Source organism: Agelaius phoeniceus, chromosome 3 (genome assembly GCF_051311805.1).
Source record: "Agelaius phoeniceus isolate bAgePho1 chromosome 3, bAgePho1.hap1, whole genome shotgun sequence".
Classification (NCBI taxonomy): Eukaryota; Metazoa; Chordata; class Aves; order Passeriformes; family Icteridae; genus Agelaius; species Agelaius phoeniceus.
This window is the reverse complement of record NC_135267.1, coordinates 64,944,948-64,961,361: the sequence shown is the minus strand read 5'-3', so window position 1 is coordinate 64,961,361 and position 16,414 is coordinate 64,944,948. Positions and strand designations below refer to the sequence as shown.

The following is a 16,414-nucleotide window of genomic DNA, read 5'->3' as shown; positions in this document are numbered from 1 at the left end:
CAAAACTGAGTTATCACAATAGAAAAGCTGATTTTCTTAATATATTCTCTATGGCAATGCTTCTGTAATACTGTGTAACTCTCCAGCTGATGAAAATAAAATCTAATCATACTGACTCCTTGGGTCATCCCTCTAGCTAGTACAGTAAAAAAAACCCCCACAAATGGAATTAAAAATGGGAGAAAGTGGTTTAAGGAAAATTTCAAAGTATCATTATCTGACACATCCTTGTCAGTTTTTGCTATGTGAAAATACTAAAATATAGTCTTGACTAATGGTAGGATTAAGTACAATGTCATCTCTACAAAATTGCAATGGGTAGAAGAGGTGCCAGTGGAAGAAAGTAAAAGAGTAAGTGGGACAACAAATTTCCTGTGTGCATACTGCCACAACTACCAGGCCAGGACAGAAGCTCCCTGTGCCATAATGTGGGAACTCATCAGAAAGCTTCCCTCATCTACACAAGTTCAGCAAGAGAATCTAATCCAAAGTCAAAGAGTAAAAGAACACGTTGAAACCATCACGTTGATAGTGCAAAAACATACATAAAAGCATGACAGAGTCACATTTTCCATTAAGTAACAATGCAGGAAAGGATCTTTCAAGTTGCTGTACTGACAGGCAAATGGAAATCTTTCTTTGCTATAATTATTTTTGTTTTGAAACTTACCTCTGAAACTAATTGTAAGATAGTTAATGGTGTAGCTGGTTTTAATCCTATTTAGGCAGATTTACTGGGAACAACTAGCACCAGCTAGTACAGCACATTCTCTTAAGTGAAATGATGCAGTTGTTGGTTTTGTGCTTGCGTAGCTTTCTCCAAACCCTTAGTTTAAATTGGGCATTTGACTGTCCTTTTAAAGTCCATTATTAGAAGAGATGGAGTTACTGCCATAGTATTCCTAAAGTGTGCTTAATTCTTCTTTTAGGCTATAGTGTCATAAGGTTCTTCTCCAATAATGCCTAAATGGGTATTTTTAAAAATACAAAAAATTGGTTTCAAGTAACAGCACAGTCTCACGTGCTTACATTCCTTTGTGTTTAAGGGGAAATTATTAAGATTCTGACTGAATGTGGAGCTTCACACAGAGCACTTGACTGGCCAATCTCAAACAAATTTTTAGACAACTTTCCTTTTTTAATTTTCACTTTATGCACTAATGAAAGCAACATATATTGTTAATGCATTAGAAAACAGACTGTTTCTAGATTCCTGAGTGCTAAAGTTAGGAATCTGTTTTGCAACCATTTTATAACCTAGCTGTCAAATAACCAGGAGCTGAGAACAGGCTTCTTTAAACACCTTTTACTCGTTTTTTTTCAGGCGCTCTACTGACCGTTGCCGTGTTACAGCATTTCCCATTTGCTCCGGATCTGAAGTGTAAGAGTCCGAACTGCTGTAACCATCTGCTGGGAAAAGAAAGTACAATTTCATATTTGCTTTGCATCATTAGCATACCCTAACAGACAGAAGTAACCAGTAATTTCAAATATCCAATTTCTTTTGTTACAAAAAAGGCATATGTCCTTGTATTGCTTCCCTGTAAGGTATCATCTGGTCAGGATTCAAAATCCTCAAGTCTGAACAATTGAAGGACACAATATGAACCAACTCCACTCACTGAACACTATCAGTTCTTGGCTACTACTGGCACGTACTGAGAATAAACAATGACAGTAATATTGTATTTAAAATACAAAACTTAAGTTTTACAAACAGTAATTTTTAAACACTTGACATTCCATCACTTCAACAATCTAATGAACAAGAGTAAGGGACATCCAAGGAAATAAAAGCAAGGAGTAGAACATGCCTGATTTTAGAAGTGCTGAAGGACTTAGAAACCTTAGAAATCAGAAAAAGGAATGGGTATGTACAGAACAGGGATTAATGCAGTCGCTTTGCTACTACTGTAATTTCTGTACCTCCAAGTCTGGTGGTCAACCTTGTTTTGGACTAAATCTTTTCTAAAACTTTCAGCTTCTGATTAAAGAAACCTACAGAAATGAAAGATGCTATTAAAGCATCATAGACAGATTCTCAAGGACACCCTTACCCTTAGAAGCTCTGCAAAGCTTGAGGGCTTTTAGCTCAGAAACGAGGAGCATTACAAAAGTCACGAGATTTATATGGAATGAATGTAGGTAGAAAAATTGACCTCAGGATAATTTATCACAAGGGATTATTCTAGAGCACCAGGTAAATCAAAGTTCAAGGTGGAAGTCACTGGAGCAAAGGGACTCAAATGATTTGTTACCAGTGAAGAGGAAAATTCTACTCAAAAACATCAAGATTTTTCTGAATTACCTGCTATCAAAGGATTATTTTAACCTTCTAGGACACTGAAGTTTTCAAAAGTGGTAAGACACATCAACCAGGCCTTAGAAATAAGAATCCTGCAGAGATGACTTTCCTGATCAGCAAGGCACATTCTTACCTGTTACACTTTTTATACCTTTTCTCTTTAACACTGCAGGTACTACATAGTGCTTATATCTTACACTGCAATGTAGTTTGTTTTATTTCACCATGTTCTTCCTCTCAGGGAAAAACACTCTATTATAAAAGATTAGGCTGCACTCATAAGGAAAAGGGAGCACCAAAAGGCTCTTGAACTTAGATCCTGCATACAGCACTAGTTCCAAATTAAAAGGTGATGTTTGCTTATTCTTTTGCATTAGAAAACTTCTTAATAAAAACAGAACTCTGATTGAAAAGTAAAACTCAGACACAGTCAGGACACTGGTCAGAACGAAGAGTGCCACTAAAACAGAGCTCACGAGAAAAACAAAACATATTACAAGATGGTATTTTCTGAATTCCTCCTGTATTACAAACCAATCAAAATACTTCTGGTCTCAATAATGCAAACAATTTAAAATAATGACTTCTTGAAACTTTATTTTTACTGAAGAAAAGTTCCTGACTTGAAGAAAACAAAAAAAAAGAATCTCAGAAAGACTCCAGAAATTCATTCAGGCAACATATAATCTTGGACCTCTCCAATATTGGACAAGTGGACTAATCAAATCAACATAATGCAACATGCTTTGGGCACAGAAGATACTAGAAATTGAAAAGGCTATTAGAAGGAAACAAACAGTTGAAAAGCTGCATTTAAAATGGAACATAGAAGTCTGTAGGATTTGCTTAGTAGCTAAACCAGATGAGAATTGCCTGGAAATTGTGGTCAACACATTTTCACTCTTTAGAAAACATGTTACATGGTTCTGAGGAAGAACAATCAAACGCTACTTAGAGAATTCCGCTTTATCTACATTGAATTTTTCATTCTAGGATTAAAAGACAAAACAGCAAGATGGAAAAGAGCTGACAAAAATGAATTTTTTTGAGCACATAGGGTAGGAAAACAACTCCAGTGACATCAGTAGAACTTTCTTAATTACTACTTCTAATACATACTTTATATCAGAAATGTTTCTGTGCTTAGGATAAGTTTATCTCATTTTAGAGCTGCTACTATCCAGCTAGCTTTCATTCACTGAGGGATATATCAGATCTACATTTTGTGTAATGTAAGAAATGAGACCAGAAAGCACTTTGATACTTACTAACTGTATTTCCAGATGTAAATTTTACAGATGAACTAATTTTATTTTCTTCTGGGAGATCTGATGGTTTCACAAGTAGTGGACTAGTAGGGTTAGCATGATCTAGAGGGGAAAAAAAAAATCTAGATAAATGAACTTATTCCAACTAGCCTTTATTTCTGGTGCCAAAGCTTTACACTGGTTTTCTGCCCTTATCTAGAGTGCTGCACTCAAGACTAAAATTGGTGTATTTTAACTCAGAAATAAGACTATTACAATGCAAAACACCAATTCCTCAGCATTAAGAACTGTGAATTTTCAGCTGTTTTCAAGGCCAAGGAAATGTTAAAAGAAGTGTGCTGTCGATACTATTTATTCTCCTATGCAGAAGACTCTGTGTGAGTTCCATGACTTTAGGAATTACTGGCACACAACTGAAAACTAAGACCTCCCCCCCCACCCCATTCCTTTGAGAAAATTTATCAAATCATCTTGCTTATTATTGACCAAAATAAAAAAAAGGCCTGCCAATATTCCCAAATGCTTTCAAGTTTCAAAATAATAAATGCAGTATCTCTGACCACAAAAGAACAAGCTTTATGAATGCAGGTTATGATCTCCATCTCCAGTTTCCTTCAGTATCTAACAAGGAAACATAGACATTCACCTGCAGGTGCAAATCCAATCTTTATAATGATGCTGAACTACTCCCCAAGAAACATTCTGCTAGAGATAGTAAAATCCTCAGTGTAGCAAATGGCCAATTCAAGCTCTGCACTCATCTGAACAGCAATTCTTAACTCAGTAATGATGGTCATTACAACTTCAGGTTTATTCATCCTTGGTGAAGGAGAAAAGTAAGTACATTCAAGGAAGTAAGACCAACTCTAACTGCATGAAACTTCCCAAATTAGCAAGAGAAAATGTCCTACCACTTCCAGTTCTTTTAAGCTCCATTTCCTGCATGTGGATTTTGCTTGGAGTCATTCTTATAGGAACTGGGTGCACAATTGCAGTGTCCTGTGGAAGAGATCACAGTTATGTTAACCTAGCTTAAATCACTCTAATGAGTCTCTGACAGCATGTGCAATGTTAATTCTAAACAAAATTTCACAGATTTAGTTTATTTGCACAGCTCCAGGGAATTGAATATACTCAGAAAACCAATGCTCTCTAAGCTGTAGGCTCTGTAATGTTAACTAAGCTACTTAAAATGGCACTAGAACATGTTTCTATAGATAACTGCAAGTAGGACCTGAATTTTACCAGCTTTCCACCATTTCTAGCACATCACACATCTGGTACTTTGAGCACTTCTTAAAAAAAACAAAAACCCAAAACAACTTAAACCCTGACTTCTCAGCTTTACTTATAATGCCTCAGAAAATAATGGCCTCCCTAAATAGTATGAATAATGCTCAATGAAATAGGTACTTTGTAGAAATTTCAGACATTTTCTGGAGACTTTAAAATAGCAAAAATCTTTTAAACATCAGTATAATAAGCTCTATGGAGTATACCTCTAGACAGGCACTGGCCCTACACTTAGGCATTAGTCATTCAGACAAGGGGCTCTGTTTTAAGTGTTTTATAGACAATCCTTTCCATTTAGTTTGAACACTGACTGCAGACAGCTTAAAAAATAATCTCAAAACTCAGAAGCAGCCTAAAAATAGGGCCAAGGCTGTCTGAAGTTTTCTACTGTCATCCATATTCAGAATATATGAATGGGTGGGCACAAGAACGCCCTCAGATTATATTATATTTATCCTAGAAATAACAAGAAATTTCAAAACTACCTTTGTACCAGAAATTTAATCTGTTCTGACTACTCAAGTAGATCAATTGCACTAGGTGTAATACATCTACATTGGTATTTTCTGAAACTATTTCAATTACATTCACTACCCTTGTTGCAAGCAAAAACACTTTCTAGTCACAGCTCAAACACTTTTGTGGCAGGAAGCTTTTAGGCATAGTTACCACTTTAAAATATACTGCTTTTTCTTCCCTCTGTAATGAGATTATCATGCAAAGATCACTTTTACTGTGGCTGCTTCAGACCTCTGCTGTACTCTAATGTGCAGCTGTACAGAAGTCATGCCTCAAATAGTTAAATGAATTTTATATATTGCATTAATTTACAACATTAACCAGATTTTACATAAAACAACATGTTACCCACTTTGACTTACAAAAGGCATATTGTGCTCCCATACTAAGGGGTAGATGCACTGTTTTACTCTTTCCACTTATGTTTTACCTCAAAAGCAGCTACTTTTCCAACTAAAAAATGCCTGGTCTGTGAATTTACTCTTTAGATAGTTATTAACGACTGGTCAAGAAAGCTGGTTTTCTCTCCTCTGGGGAACCAGTTGTTCCATAAATCATTCCTATGCATCACTAGTGAAACTGCTAAAAACAAAATGTCTGCCTTCAGCTAACTGAACATTTGTCATCATTTGTTCTTATTTTAATATTGAAAACAAAGAATCTAACCCCAAAGTCTGTTACCCCAGCAAGTATCAAAGAGGCTCACCATTCTTTTCTAAACTATAAGCATTTCAAGAAACTCAAGAATGTGATCAGCCATAAAAAAATTTTGCATTCCCAGTGAATTTCTCTATATACATACACACAAACATGTACTCTATATAAGAGTATTTCATATACCATCACTGCTCTACTTTTCAGATTATCAACATATGAAAACATTCAAAGCTCAGGTTTCTGTCATCTGCTAATTATGTGTGAAAATAAATTACTGTCTTACTGCAGAAACAAGACAGTGATAGTCAAGCAATTATACACAGCAAATAACAACTATGAACTAATTTACATCATGTTTACCTCATTAAAACATAAAAATACAGTGTATTTAAAACAAAAACCATCTCAGATGAAAGAGGGCTGATTTTTGCTTTAAGTAGGACATTTTCACTTGTTTTGAATGTTTATTAAAGGTTAATTCTGAGCATGGGGAACAGTGCACTTTAAATTCTAGCTAGCTTTCGGCATCTAGAAATGCTATTTCTACATGAACATCAGTGTTAACTTCGAGACTGGAGTGCTGATGTATTGAAAATCTATGCATATTTATGTATTCCATCTTTTCAGAAGTCACAGGTTTAATACTAAAAACAGTTAAATGTGTATTATGTGCACCTATTACATCGCTACACAATCAAATGGACACCAACACTGTAATTAATTAAATTAAAATGGACACTTGTGCTAATTAAGTCTGTAAAAAAAGCAGGATGAAAGCAGCAGCTAAATACTGCATTTCTAATGCATTTCAGAACTGCTTTAATGTCACATGGTGTAAAGCTTAAAACCAGCAGAACTTGAAACACTGTAGTGTATTTCTGGCTCCCAAACTTGGCAAGATATTTAACTACATAATCCTTCAGAACACTCCTCACTGAGTAAAGCCTTAGAAAACCACAGGTTTAGCTGGAGAGATACTAAAAGCCTTATTAATAAGTAACTTTGTAAAAACATTTGGAATATGAAATACCACACCCATAAAAGCTCAGCAGCTTTTTTTTCACAGAAGTTGGCACTGTTTTTGTGCAAATCAGGATCTGCAACTCAAAAAAACCCCAAAACAACACTGAAGACAAAATCTACAACAGAACTTGTTTATCATAGGGAGTGGCCCTTGCACCAACTTGCACATTTTTTCAAAAAAACATTATGTTTAAATTCTTTGTGCATGACAGATTATGACAGAAGTGTGGTATTAGGTCAAAATCAACAGGAAAAAGCATTCTTTGCAATCAGAGATTATACATGAGCAGTACTAGAAAATTGAAATTCTGAAAATAAGCCACCAAGTTATTTGCCACCATTCCCCAAAAAGCAGTCTATGGAATCATGCATAACAGGTAAATACAATGAATGGAAATTCAGTGTTAATAAAATTAATTTCAAACAAGCAAGCTAAGTGATTGACTTACAGGATCAGCTGGTGCAATGTTAGAATCAAATTGGGTCAGAGTTTGTGAGCTTGAAGAGCGTTCGCTAAATGTCTCCCACTGCTGAACAGACAGAGGAGAGAAGTCAGCATGATGAGGAAGATGAGAGTAAAAGATCACTGAGGAGATTTAGCATAGTAGTTCAGAGGTTGCACTGGAAAGAACCATATTTGCACAGGAGAGTACTTCACTTGAGAAGTACACTAATAGATATATTAAGTATTTCTATTTCTGAGATTGCTGTGGAACCAAGTTTGTTATCTGTCAATATTAATCTTTATATTCACATTTTATAATGAAGATACAGGTGCACAGGCAACCCAGAAGTACCTTCAGAGTTCACACTTGCCAATGAACATCATACAAGTAAAAGAACTGCTTAAGCCGTTCATATAATTTAGAGATAAAAATCAGAGCCACATTGTGTGCATTTGTAGTCATAAAATCCACAGAAAGGCTCCTCAGCTTTGTAGCTGCCAAGTTTCAAATCTATTTAGTAAATGCTGATTTTCTTACAAAATCCCAGACAAATGAACACTGAGCAGAGTACTCCAATCACACCACCTTAGCTTGCCAGTGCAACCCCCGAGAAGTGATTCTACGCCGTAAAAGAGCATTTCCACAAGTCTAAATCACTGACAAGGCAAAGAATTAAATCCAAACAGACTGTTGATTCCTAAAAGCAAATAAGTCAATCTCTGAACAATTTTATAAGATATGGGCATGCTGTATCAATACACAGCTGTCAAGAATCCTCATGCAAACTGAGTCAAGTTATAGCCACAACTGGATCAACAAAGTATTGAAGTACATAAAATTAGTCTGTGATCTGGAAACCAGATTAAAAAAATCACAACAAGAATGCTAAACTGTTTGGTAAAATAACAAGTAAATATTAAGCAAGTCTCAAACACTACAAATACAAATTTCAAAAATTAAAACCACAAAATTTTTAGTGCTCAGAAAATTCAATAAAAAATATGTTTATTATAGTTGTGGAAACAACTTGGGTGTTGGGCTCTATGACCCTTGTGGGTCCTTTCCAAGTCAGAAAATTCACTGTGTCATACCATCTCTATAGGTAAATCAATCTAAATGATCCCAGAAGACACAGGACAAACTAAATGGTGTTAGCCAACCTAATCTCGTGTTCTCCTCTACACCAAATTATATTCAGTGAACAGCCTGTATGTGAACCAAGTCTAAAACAGTTATTTCAGAAATAACTGCTTAAGGAAATTCCTAAATAACTGTTTGCAATCACATGAAATGAAATTCAGAAAAATATTAACTAAATTTGTAATTGCTGTCATGTTTGGTAAAACTTCTTGTAGAGAAAGAGCTTTATCTCCTCATTTCTTTAAATGAGGGCAAACATTATGGAATTCTATACATACTGGGGGTGGGTATTTTTTCTGGGTTTTTTTTGTTGTGGTTTTCTGTTGCTTTGAGGGTTTTGTTTGTTTGTATTTGTTTTTAACACAAAACTACCCTCTTCATGGACAGAACCTACCAAAATCTTTTTAGTAAGGATTCCCAGCTGCTCTGTCCCTGTTTAACACTTGCTGCACTAAACAGTTTATCTCTGTGTCACTCTTCACGAAGAGGCAGCATTGCAAGTAGTTTGGAGCTCTACAAACCTGTTAGTGAGCCAGTTTTTACTAAGTCAGAAATTTAACTGCCAAGTTCTGCCAGCCTTTCTCCTGATTTGGCCTCTTGCATTTGCGCAGCTGCTCATTTTCATTGAACATATTAATATTTATCTTAGGTCTACCACTACCCTTTTGAACTTGATTTGGCCAGTGGCTTCCCAGTTACTAGTGAGACTGGCAAACAGACCATTTGATTACAGAAATATTGTTAATTGTTCCAAAAATTCCATAGGGCACACAGCACTCATGTTACAGTTAAGATAAATGGCAAAATATTATTTGTTACAGATGGATGTTTACTCTCTCTTACGACCCTGCTCTGAAGCCCAACTACAGGTACCTTTATTACTTGTCCATGGGCTTCCTAGCTAGACACAGACAGATAAACACCAACACCTGCTCTAGGAAATATGCTGTTGTGCTCCATCCTGAAATACTACCAGAAGGCAGCTACTGCTAATCCCCCAGTTAACAGAAAGCTAAATATATTGAGAATCTACTGGACTGCATCTCCAACTTTGCAAATTAAAAGCATTGACAGGGTAAAAATCATGCTAGCTAAAGCTGAAGTATGTGTCCTGTCCAACTGCAAAAATGTTCTTAAATTACTTTCAAAAGGTTAATTACTAGAAACTAAAACTCACAGCAACCTGAACCATTATGAATAGAACACCAAGATATTTGAAACAAGGTGTAACAGTTGTGAACTAAAAGCAAATCTCCCTATCTGTGTTAAAGCTAGTATGACAGCTGCATGACTCAACAGTTTTCAACAAAAAATTTGTAGTAGGTTTTTCTATTATTTTAAGCTTTGAAAACTAAGTCCTCAGCCTTGAGACTTGGATGGAAAAGACATCTGAAGTGAGAAAGAAGTGATGAGTGAAGAGATGAGAATGTGAAGCATGTAGTATATCCAAAGTTAGGCAGATTTTCATGTTGCTCTTTATTCTGAAGTTTTTAACTGATGCCTTGGTCTATACCTGGGAGCCTCCAGTAAGTGGGCCTGGCAACTGGATTCTATAAATCAACTAGAAAGAACAGAGCAACCAACAGCTTTGAGACTAACAGGATGAGACTGCCTGGAATGACAGATAATACAAAGAGACAGAGCTTTTACAAGCAATTCATTTGTTGATGACACTTATAAGTGGTTGAAAGAGGAAACAATTAGTCTGGGGCCTGCAGCAATACCAGAAATTTTTTCATGGAACTAAAACCTTGAGGACTTTGACCTGATTCATGCTGAAAAGAAAATGCCAAAAAGAAAGAAACATGCACAGCAACACATCTGAAAAATCAGAAATTCCTTTGGGTTAGAACAAAAAACTAAACATTTAGTTCAACTCTTATTTTAGTATAGTTAGTATCCAGTAGTATAGCTACTGTGAGAACTTTTCCAAACCTCTTAAGCTATAGTAGACTTTCAAAAAGAAAATGCCACCTTATGTGAATGGATAGTCAGTTTCATAAGTCAAGGTTCTGGCTGACAAAATTGTGATTCACTTTGTTCCACTAGTAGAATTGCCCTATTCAATAGGTTTGAGTTGCATTAGACACTGAAGGAATGTGTTCAATTATGATGCAGGTACAAAATGATTAGGTTATTAAATCTTTATTGAAAACACAAGCGAATGTATCTGGGCAAATTTTAATAGAGGTGCAGACATTTACAGCTTTTTAGCAACAACTGAATGAATCTGCTCCACCTCCCTCTTAAAACATAGCTTCCTACCAGCAGTCTGAATCACTCTGTCAAACAGAACAACTAAGAATCACTAAATAATTTCCAACATTTTTAATTTGGTAAGAATGAGACTATGAGGCTAGCACTCGCCTTTACAAGGAACAGCAGACTTTATAAAGTCCTTCCCTGCTGAGAAATGAAGGAAATTTCCTCTGCTCCTAACTTTAATCCTAAAAATGTGCTTATTTTCTGCTTCATGTTGATTTTCAATTGGTTTGTCTAAATATTTTAATATCAATTTTCTATTTACTTGAAGTCTAACGAAGAAAGGAAAAGAACCACAAAAAGCTCTTTTAATAGAAGGCAATGCTCAGCTACTGACAGAACTATCTTACATGTTAAAGCAAGTTTTCAATTTTTACTGAGTCCCAGATTATCAAAAACAGTTTTCCAAAAATAATTTCATTCTTTTTTCCCCTCTCATAATGAAAAGTAAGCCTACATCATCTTTGTATATGGCTCCAGTCAGAAACTCATTTGGGGATCAGAAGTAGCTCTTAAAACATTGGTTTATTTTAAGTCAGAGGCAAAAAATGTTAAAACAAAGCAACAAGAAAAATCGAGGAATCAATCCCTTACGGGCCTTCTAAGCAAAGGACAATTGTGGGGAAAAAATAATATAAAAAATACTGCTTGCTAACTTCACTTTCAAATTTTGACAAAATACAGCTCTACTGCAGAAGACTGCTTATATAGAAAATATATATGCTCAAGTATGATGAAACAGAAGTACGTAACAGTAAAAATTTAAGATTTAAATAAATTTAGCCAATGGCTGGCTTCAGATTCTACTCTGAGTGTCTGCTTCTGAAACAGAGTCATGACTTCTCTACGTTACTGGTGATATTTCAGGCTAAAATGACCTCCAGAAATAAGTCTCAATGTCCAGATCTGTCAGAAACTTATTCTGTAGTTTAGCCAAAGTATCTGCTAAAAAAAGTTCTTCAGAGGTAACAAAAAACTCCAACCAAAAACATGCCCTAAATGAAAAAGTAGGAATTAATTCAACATTTCCAAAACATATTATGAGATAAATTTTGTGATTAATATAAAGCTTAATTACCATTAATAACATTTTAAATAGTATCTCACAATGAGATAGAAAAACCAGAATGAAAACTTTTTTTTTTCTCATTTTAACACAGAACCTTGTTGTGTCTATTGTCCTGCTAACTGTTTCATGATTTGTGATCAGCAATTCACTTATGACAAATTATGGACACATACACAATTTACTTATTAACTGGCAGTGGAATAACTCTTAGATAAAAGCGCTGACCTCACTGCTCTGATTCAATTCTGGCCAGGTCTGGTTTAGGGATGGCATTGATGGAGACTTGCTTGGAGGGGCTTCTGCTGGAGAGCCAGAGTAACCTACCTCACCAGTCTGTTCCCCAACTTCTGAAACGACAGGAATCACTATGAACAAAAATCATAAATTGCATTCAGTTTACTTTTAGAAGAGTTGTTCACATCTCATGGAAAGTGCAAAGTACCCTTTATTTTAATCTTTTTCAAGAAATACTTAGCAGCAGACAAAACTCAAAAACCCAAGACCTCTCATTAAGTTAAATACAGTTAAAAACTGTTTATCAGGTACTACTCTTATTTTAAGGATGCTTCTGAAAATCAGACTTTGAAGATTATTCTGACCATCCTATCCTCCCAGTACTTAGCCTTTAAGTAGCTTTTTCAGGTTTTCATTATATATAGAATTAAAGTTTTTCTTACAGCATGAGAATATAACTTTGCACTAGTGTTTATTACATCATATCCTGCACTGAGCATTTCATCTTACAGAATAAAATACTTACTTGTACAAAAGGTCAGACCAAAACCAGTATCTCAATGCAAACACAAAAAAAAATGACAACAGATTAAGAAAACCATTCCCCCTTAGTTTAGTCTCCAAATAATATTAGTTTCAAGCCTCCTTACTAAAACAGTGGTGTTTCCATTCACATTTTGCAAATTGAATAAGTCCAGAAGCTGTCACATTGCAACTGTCCTTTGGCATGGTTCAGTTTTCTTTTGAAGTAAATGTGAACAGCAGATCAGACATTCTGTCTAACACAGTAAAATCCTGCTTACAATGTCTCCTATTTTAGATTTCAAAATGCAAGCTAAAGCCAGGCATTAAGACCCTCAAAAAACCCTGAAAGTTAGGATTACAACTGTACAGTGTATAAGCAACAGGAACAGTTGACAAAGTGACTGATAAGTAGTGAGACATACTAGCATGTCAGCAGTCCACAGAACTAAAACTCCAAACAAGACAAAATACTAAACAAAAAAAAAGAAAATAGGTTTAATTAAATTATCATTAAAAAGGACTGTTGCATGGGTATGTGATTGAAGATGACTGCCACAAGAGTATGTTTTACCAAAACTTTGAAATTTATAAAATTTATTGGTTTCAGGTTCCTAAAGAGCTGAACTGTGCAGCCTTCTCTTCTGCTAATACAAGTCAATATTCTGCCTGCTAATTTTCATTAAGAATAAGACAAATCCAATGTCAAATTGAACTGAAAACACTTGAATAGTCAGTGGTGACCACCTGTACCTCTGAGAAGTTAACAGCTCATTATTGCCTCCAGAGAGCTGCCAGGGACAGCAAAATGCACAGCCAAAAAACTGAAGACCAAAATGAATTAATTGTGCTACCCTGAGGTGAGATGCAACTGAAGTGCTACTACCATGAAAAAAAACCACACACAGAAACCAGTAACTCTTCGGAGTTTCAAAGGTCATGTGAACTTCCTTTAAATAGCCAGACATAAGGCTGTTTCCACAATATTTCCAAAATTATGCCCAGCATCTAGCATCCTGAATTGTTTTCCTCTAGGTAAAGCAATAAACATAGGCTACATTGAGGTGTCAATGTCACCAAGTAGTCAAGCTGACATGCTGTGGTCATTGTAAACAAAGTAATATACTAAGTCCAAAATACACCAGTGGCAATATTTTGGAAATACATATCATATGTTAATTGCTCTGAAGTGTAATAAGAATAAAAAAATTCTATTAAGTTAAAAACCTCAAAATTCTTGTTTTACTGATGGTATTCTACATAACTGAAATAACTTCCAGTGTTAAGCACAAAGTCAAAGATAAGGCTGAAAATTATTATGGATAGACTACACAGCTACCTGTAATTCAAAGAGTTCTGCAAACACTTACATGAAACAAACCTATGACATTCTGCGGAAAATTTTAAGGGTTAAAGTAATTGTGTAAGACAATAAGGCATGGCAGATTCCTTTTCTTACAAAGAAATGGTATTGTGGCACCAACCTAAACAAAAATTCACAGAAAAGTAAAACTTGCTTTTCAGTTGTGTAAAGGTTGGTACTTTTAACTAACAGAGATAAAATTGAGTTTGAAGGAATTGCAATTCTGTTGAGATGTACTGCTGTACTAGAAAAATGACCAACTATACAAATGCTTAATTATACAATAAGTCTGTGTCATGTGAGAGAAATACATATCTCTAGTTATGAAACCAGATGTAAAGCAAGATCATTATCTCAAACAGATTTGGAACACCGGCAGCTGGTCACACACTGGATTCACAGGGCTGATGAGGGAGAGGCTGTCAGAGGAGCTCATAAGACTTCTTCCTTTGCTGTCTGAACACAGCCCAGAGGGTGCAAGGAGCCCTCTGCTACTCCTCCTCCTGCTGGCCACTAGTTCAGAAGTCAAAATGGAAAAATGCAGCACTTTTCAAGTGCAGAGGATAAGTGCAGAAGATTAATGGGAAACTTTCTAACAAGAGAACAGGATTAATAATGGCGCTGTCAACACTTTTGAAATAAAGTTTGCCATCTTGCACATTGGTTTAAAAGACATTCGAGCAATTCATCTTCTTCAACAGTTTGACTGTACATTATTCATATTGAGGCATGTCAGCAGAAGATCATCAACCATTTCTTTCTTTTTCCCATGCAAAAAAGTGCACTCTTAAAAAGACACTCTGGTGTCATACTTTAGTTTCTATTTCTAAGACCATTTTGGAAGAAAGCTTTAATGAAACATAAGTTTTACAGGAACTGAAGTGAAAAATTATTACCAAAATTTAACTGGTTCATCTTTCTAGGCTGATTTACAGTTCTTAAGATGAATTCCTGTAATTCATCAAGTCCAGTAGACAAATCTATCACTAACTTTTAAATTAGTAAATGTATGCTGTTGTAACTAAACATAAAACTACAGCCACATCAGTAACTTCATCTGAAGTATTTTATTCAACATAGAAGTTTTGGCAATAGATCATGTTATGTACTAGATAAGATCAGCTATTTCCAATGCTGCTGATCCAAATAAATAAATATATAAAGGAAATAAAGCTAACAGGATAAAAATCCACAAGTTTGCAAGAACTTTAATTTTTCATTGTTGCTTTTAATAACTAAAGAATAAAGCAGCAGATTTTCCTATTTTTAAGCATGGCTTACATAGCAAGGTAACTTTTAACTATCACTAGAACAGGGTAACTTCCCTTCAATACCAAAGGGATAAACTTCTAAAAGCAAGTTGCCTGTAAAATGAGAACAATAAACATACACAATATTTTTGGTTTAGTGTCTGATGCATAAAGTTCCCAGACAACTTTAGTTGAAATCTAATACCAATAACAGATCAAGACAAATATAGCTGTTGGATGTGGAGTTCTGGGGATTTTTTTAGTGTTTTCTTTTTTTTTTTTTTTTTTTTTTTTTTGTAACAACAGTTTATACAAATAAATGTTATTTCACTTCCTACCAAGATTTTTTGCTTGATCACCACTTTAACACAAAAATTGAGAGAATGGAATGGTTTCTGACATTTGCTAGGTTTTAGCCCAATTAACTGCAGCTATTTCTCACAAATGTCTTCATCATAGCAAAATGCTAACTCATACTGAAAACACTTCAGCAGCAGCTCTTTGAAGAGCCAACCTACTCCCACAGAAAGTAAGTTCATTATTAAAGCAGAGATAATAAGAAACACTGTATCTAGTTTAAGAACTCATCGATAATTTTGAGATTAAAGTCTCAGACAGCCTACAAACACAGTATGAAAAGTGTCCCCTCGAAGAATTTAGTGAAAATAAATAAAATTCTAGCAAATTATAGTACTTGTGCACTCAGAATATAACCTGAGTTTCCAAGCAAAAACTGCTTGTTAAAAAGTAATCTAAAGCAGCTTTAAAATACTCATTTTTTATATTTTAAAATAGATAAAGGAAACTAAGATGGCCACAGACATCCTGTTTTTAAACACCACCTTAACATGGAACAGTAGCTTGTTTTTCAGTTACAGCACTAAGTTTTTGGCACATATTAACAAGCAGAACTCATACATTCAGTGTTTTTTTCTGGGAGTACCAAAAAGTAAAAGGCACTGCACAGAACAACTAAGTGACAACACAATAAAGGATAAATATGCTTTCAAGTCAGGAGGTGAATTAAAAAAAAAAAAAAAAAAGGGTCTGTGGTACTGATCCT

The 16,414-nt window shown here is 35.1% G+C and overlaps 1 protein-coding gene across 13 annotated transcripts in view; it reads right to left on the bottom strand.

Moving 5' to 3' along the window:
* REPS1 (RALBP1 associated Eps domain containing 1) overlaps window positions 1–16,414 on the bottom strand; it is a 64,896-nt gene that overhangs the window by 11,104 nt on the left and 37,378 nt on the right. For 3 of the 13 annotated variants that reach the window (XM_054630243.2, XM_054630231.2, XM_054630236.2), the window contains exons 9-13: window positions 12,208–12,347; window positions 7,515–7,595; window positions 4,485–4,572; window positions 3,574–3,675; window positions 1,338–1,410 (exon numbers count right to left, since the gene is read on the bottom strand). In XM_054630243.2, the coding sequence (XP_054486218.1) occupies window positions 1,338–1,410; window positions 3,574–3,675; window positions 4,485–4,572; window positions 7,515–7,595; window positions 12,208–12,347 (484 nt within the window). The remainder of the gene's footprint in view (window positions 1–1,337; window positions 1,411–3,573; window positions 3,676–4,484; window positions 4,573–7,514; window positions 7,596–12,207; window positions 12,348–16,414) is intronic. The other 10 variants (XM_054630232.2, XM_054630233.2, XM_077175467.1 and 7 more) reach the window with 10 other exon arrangements.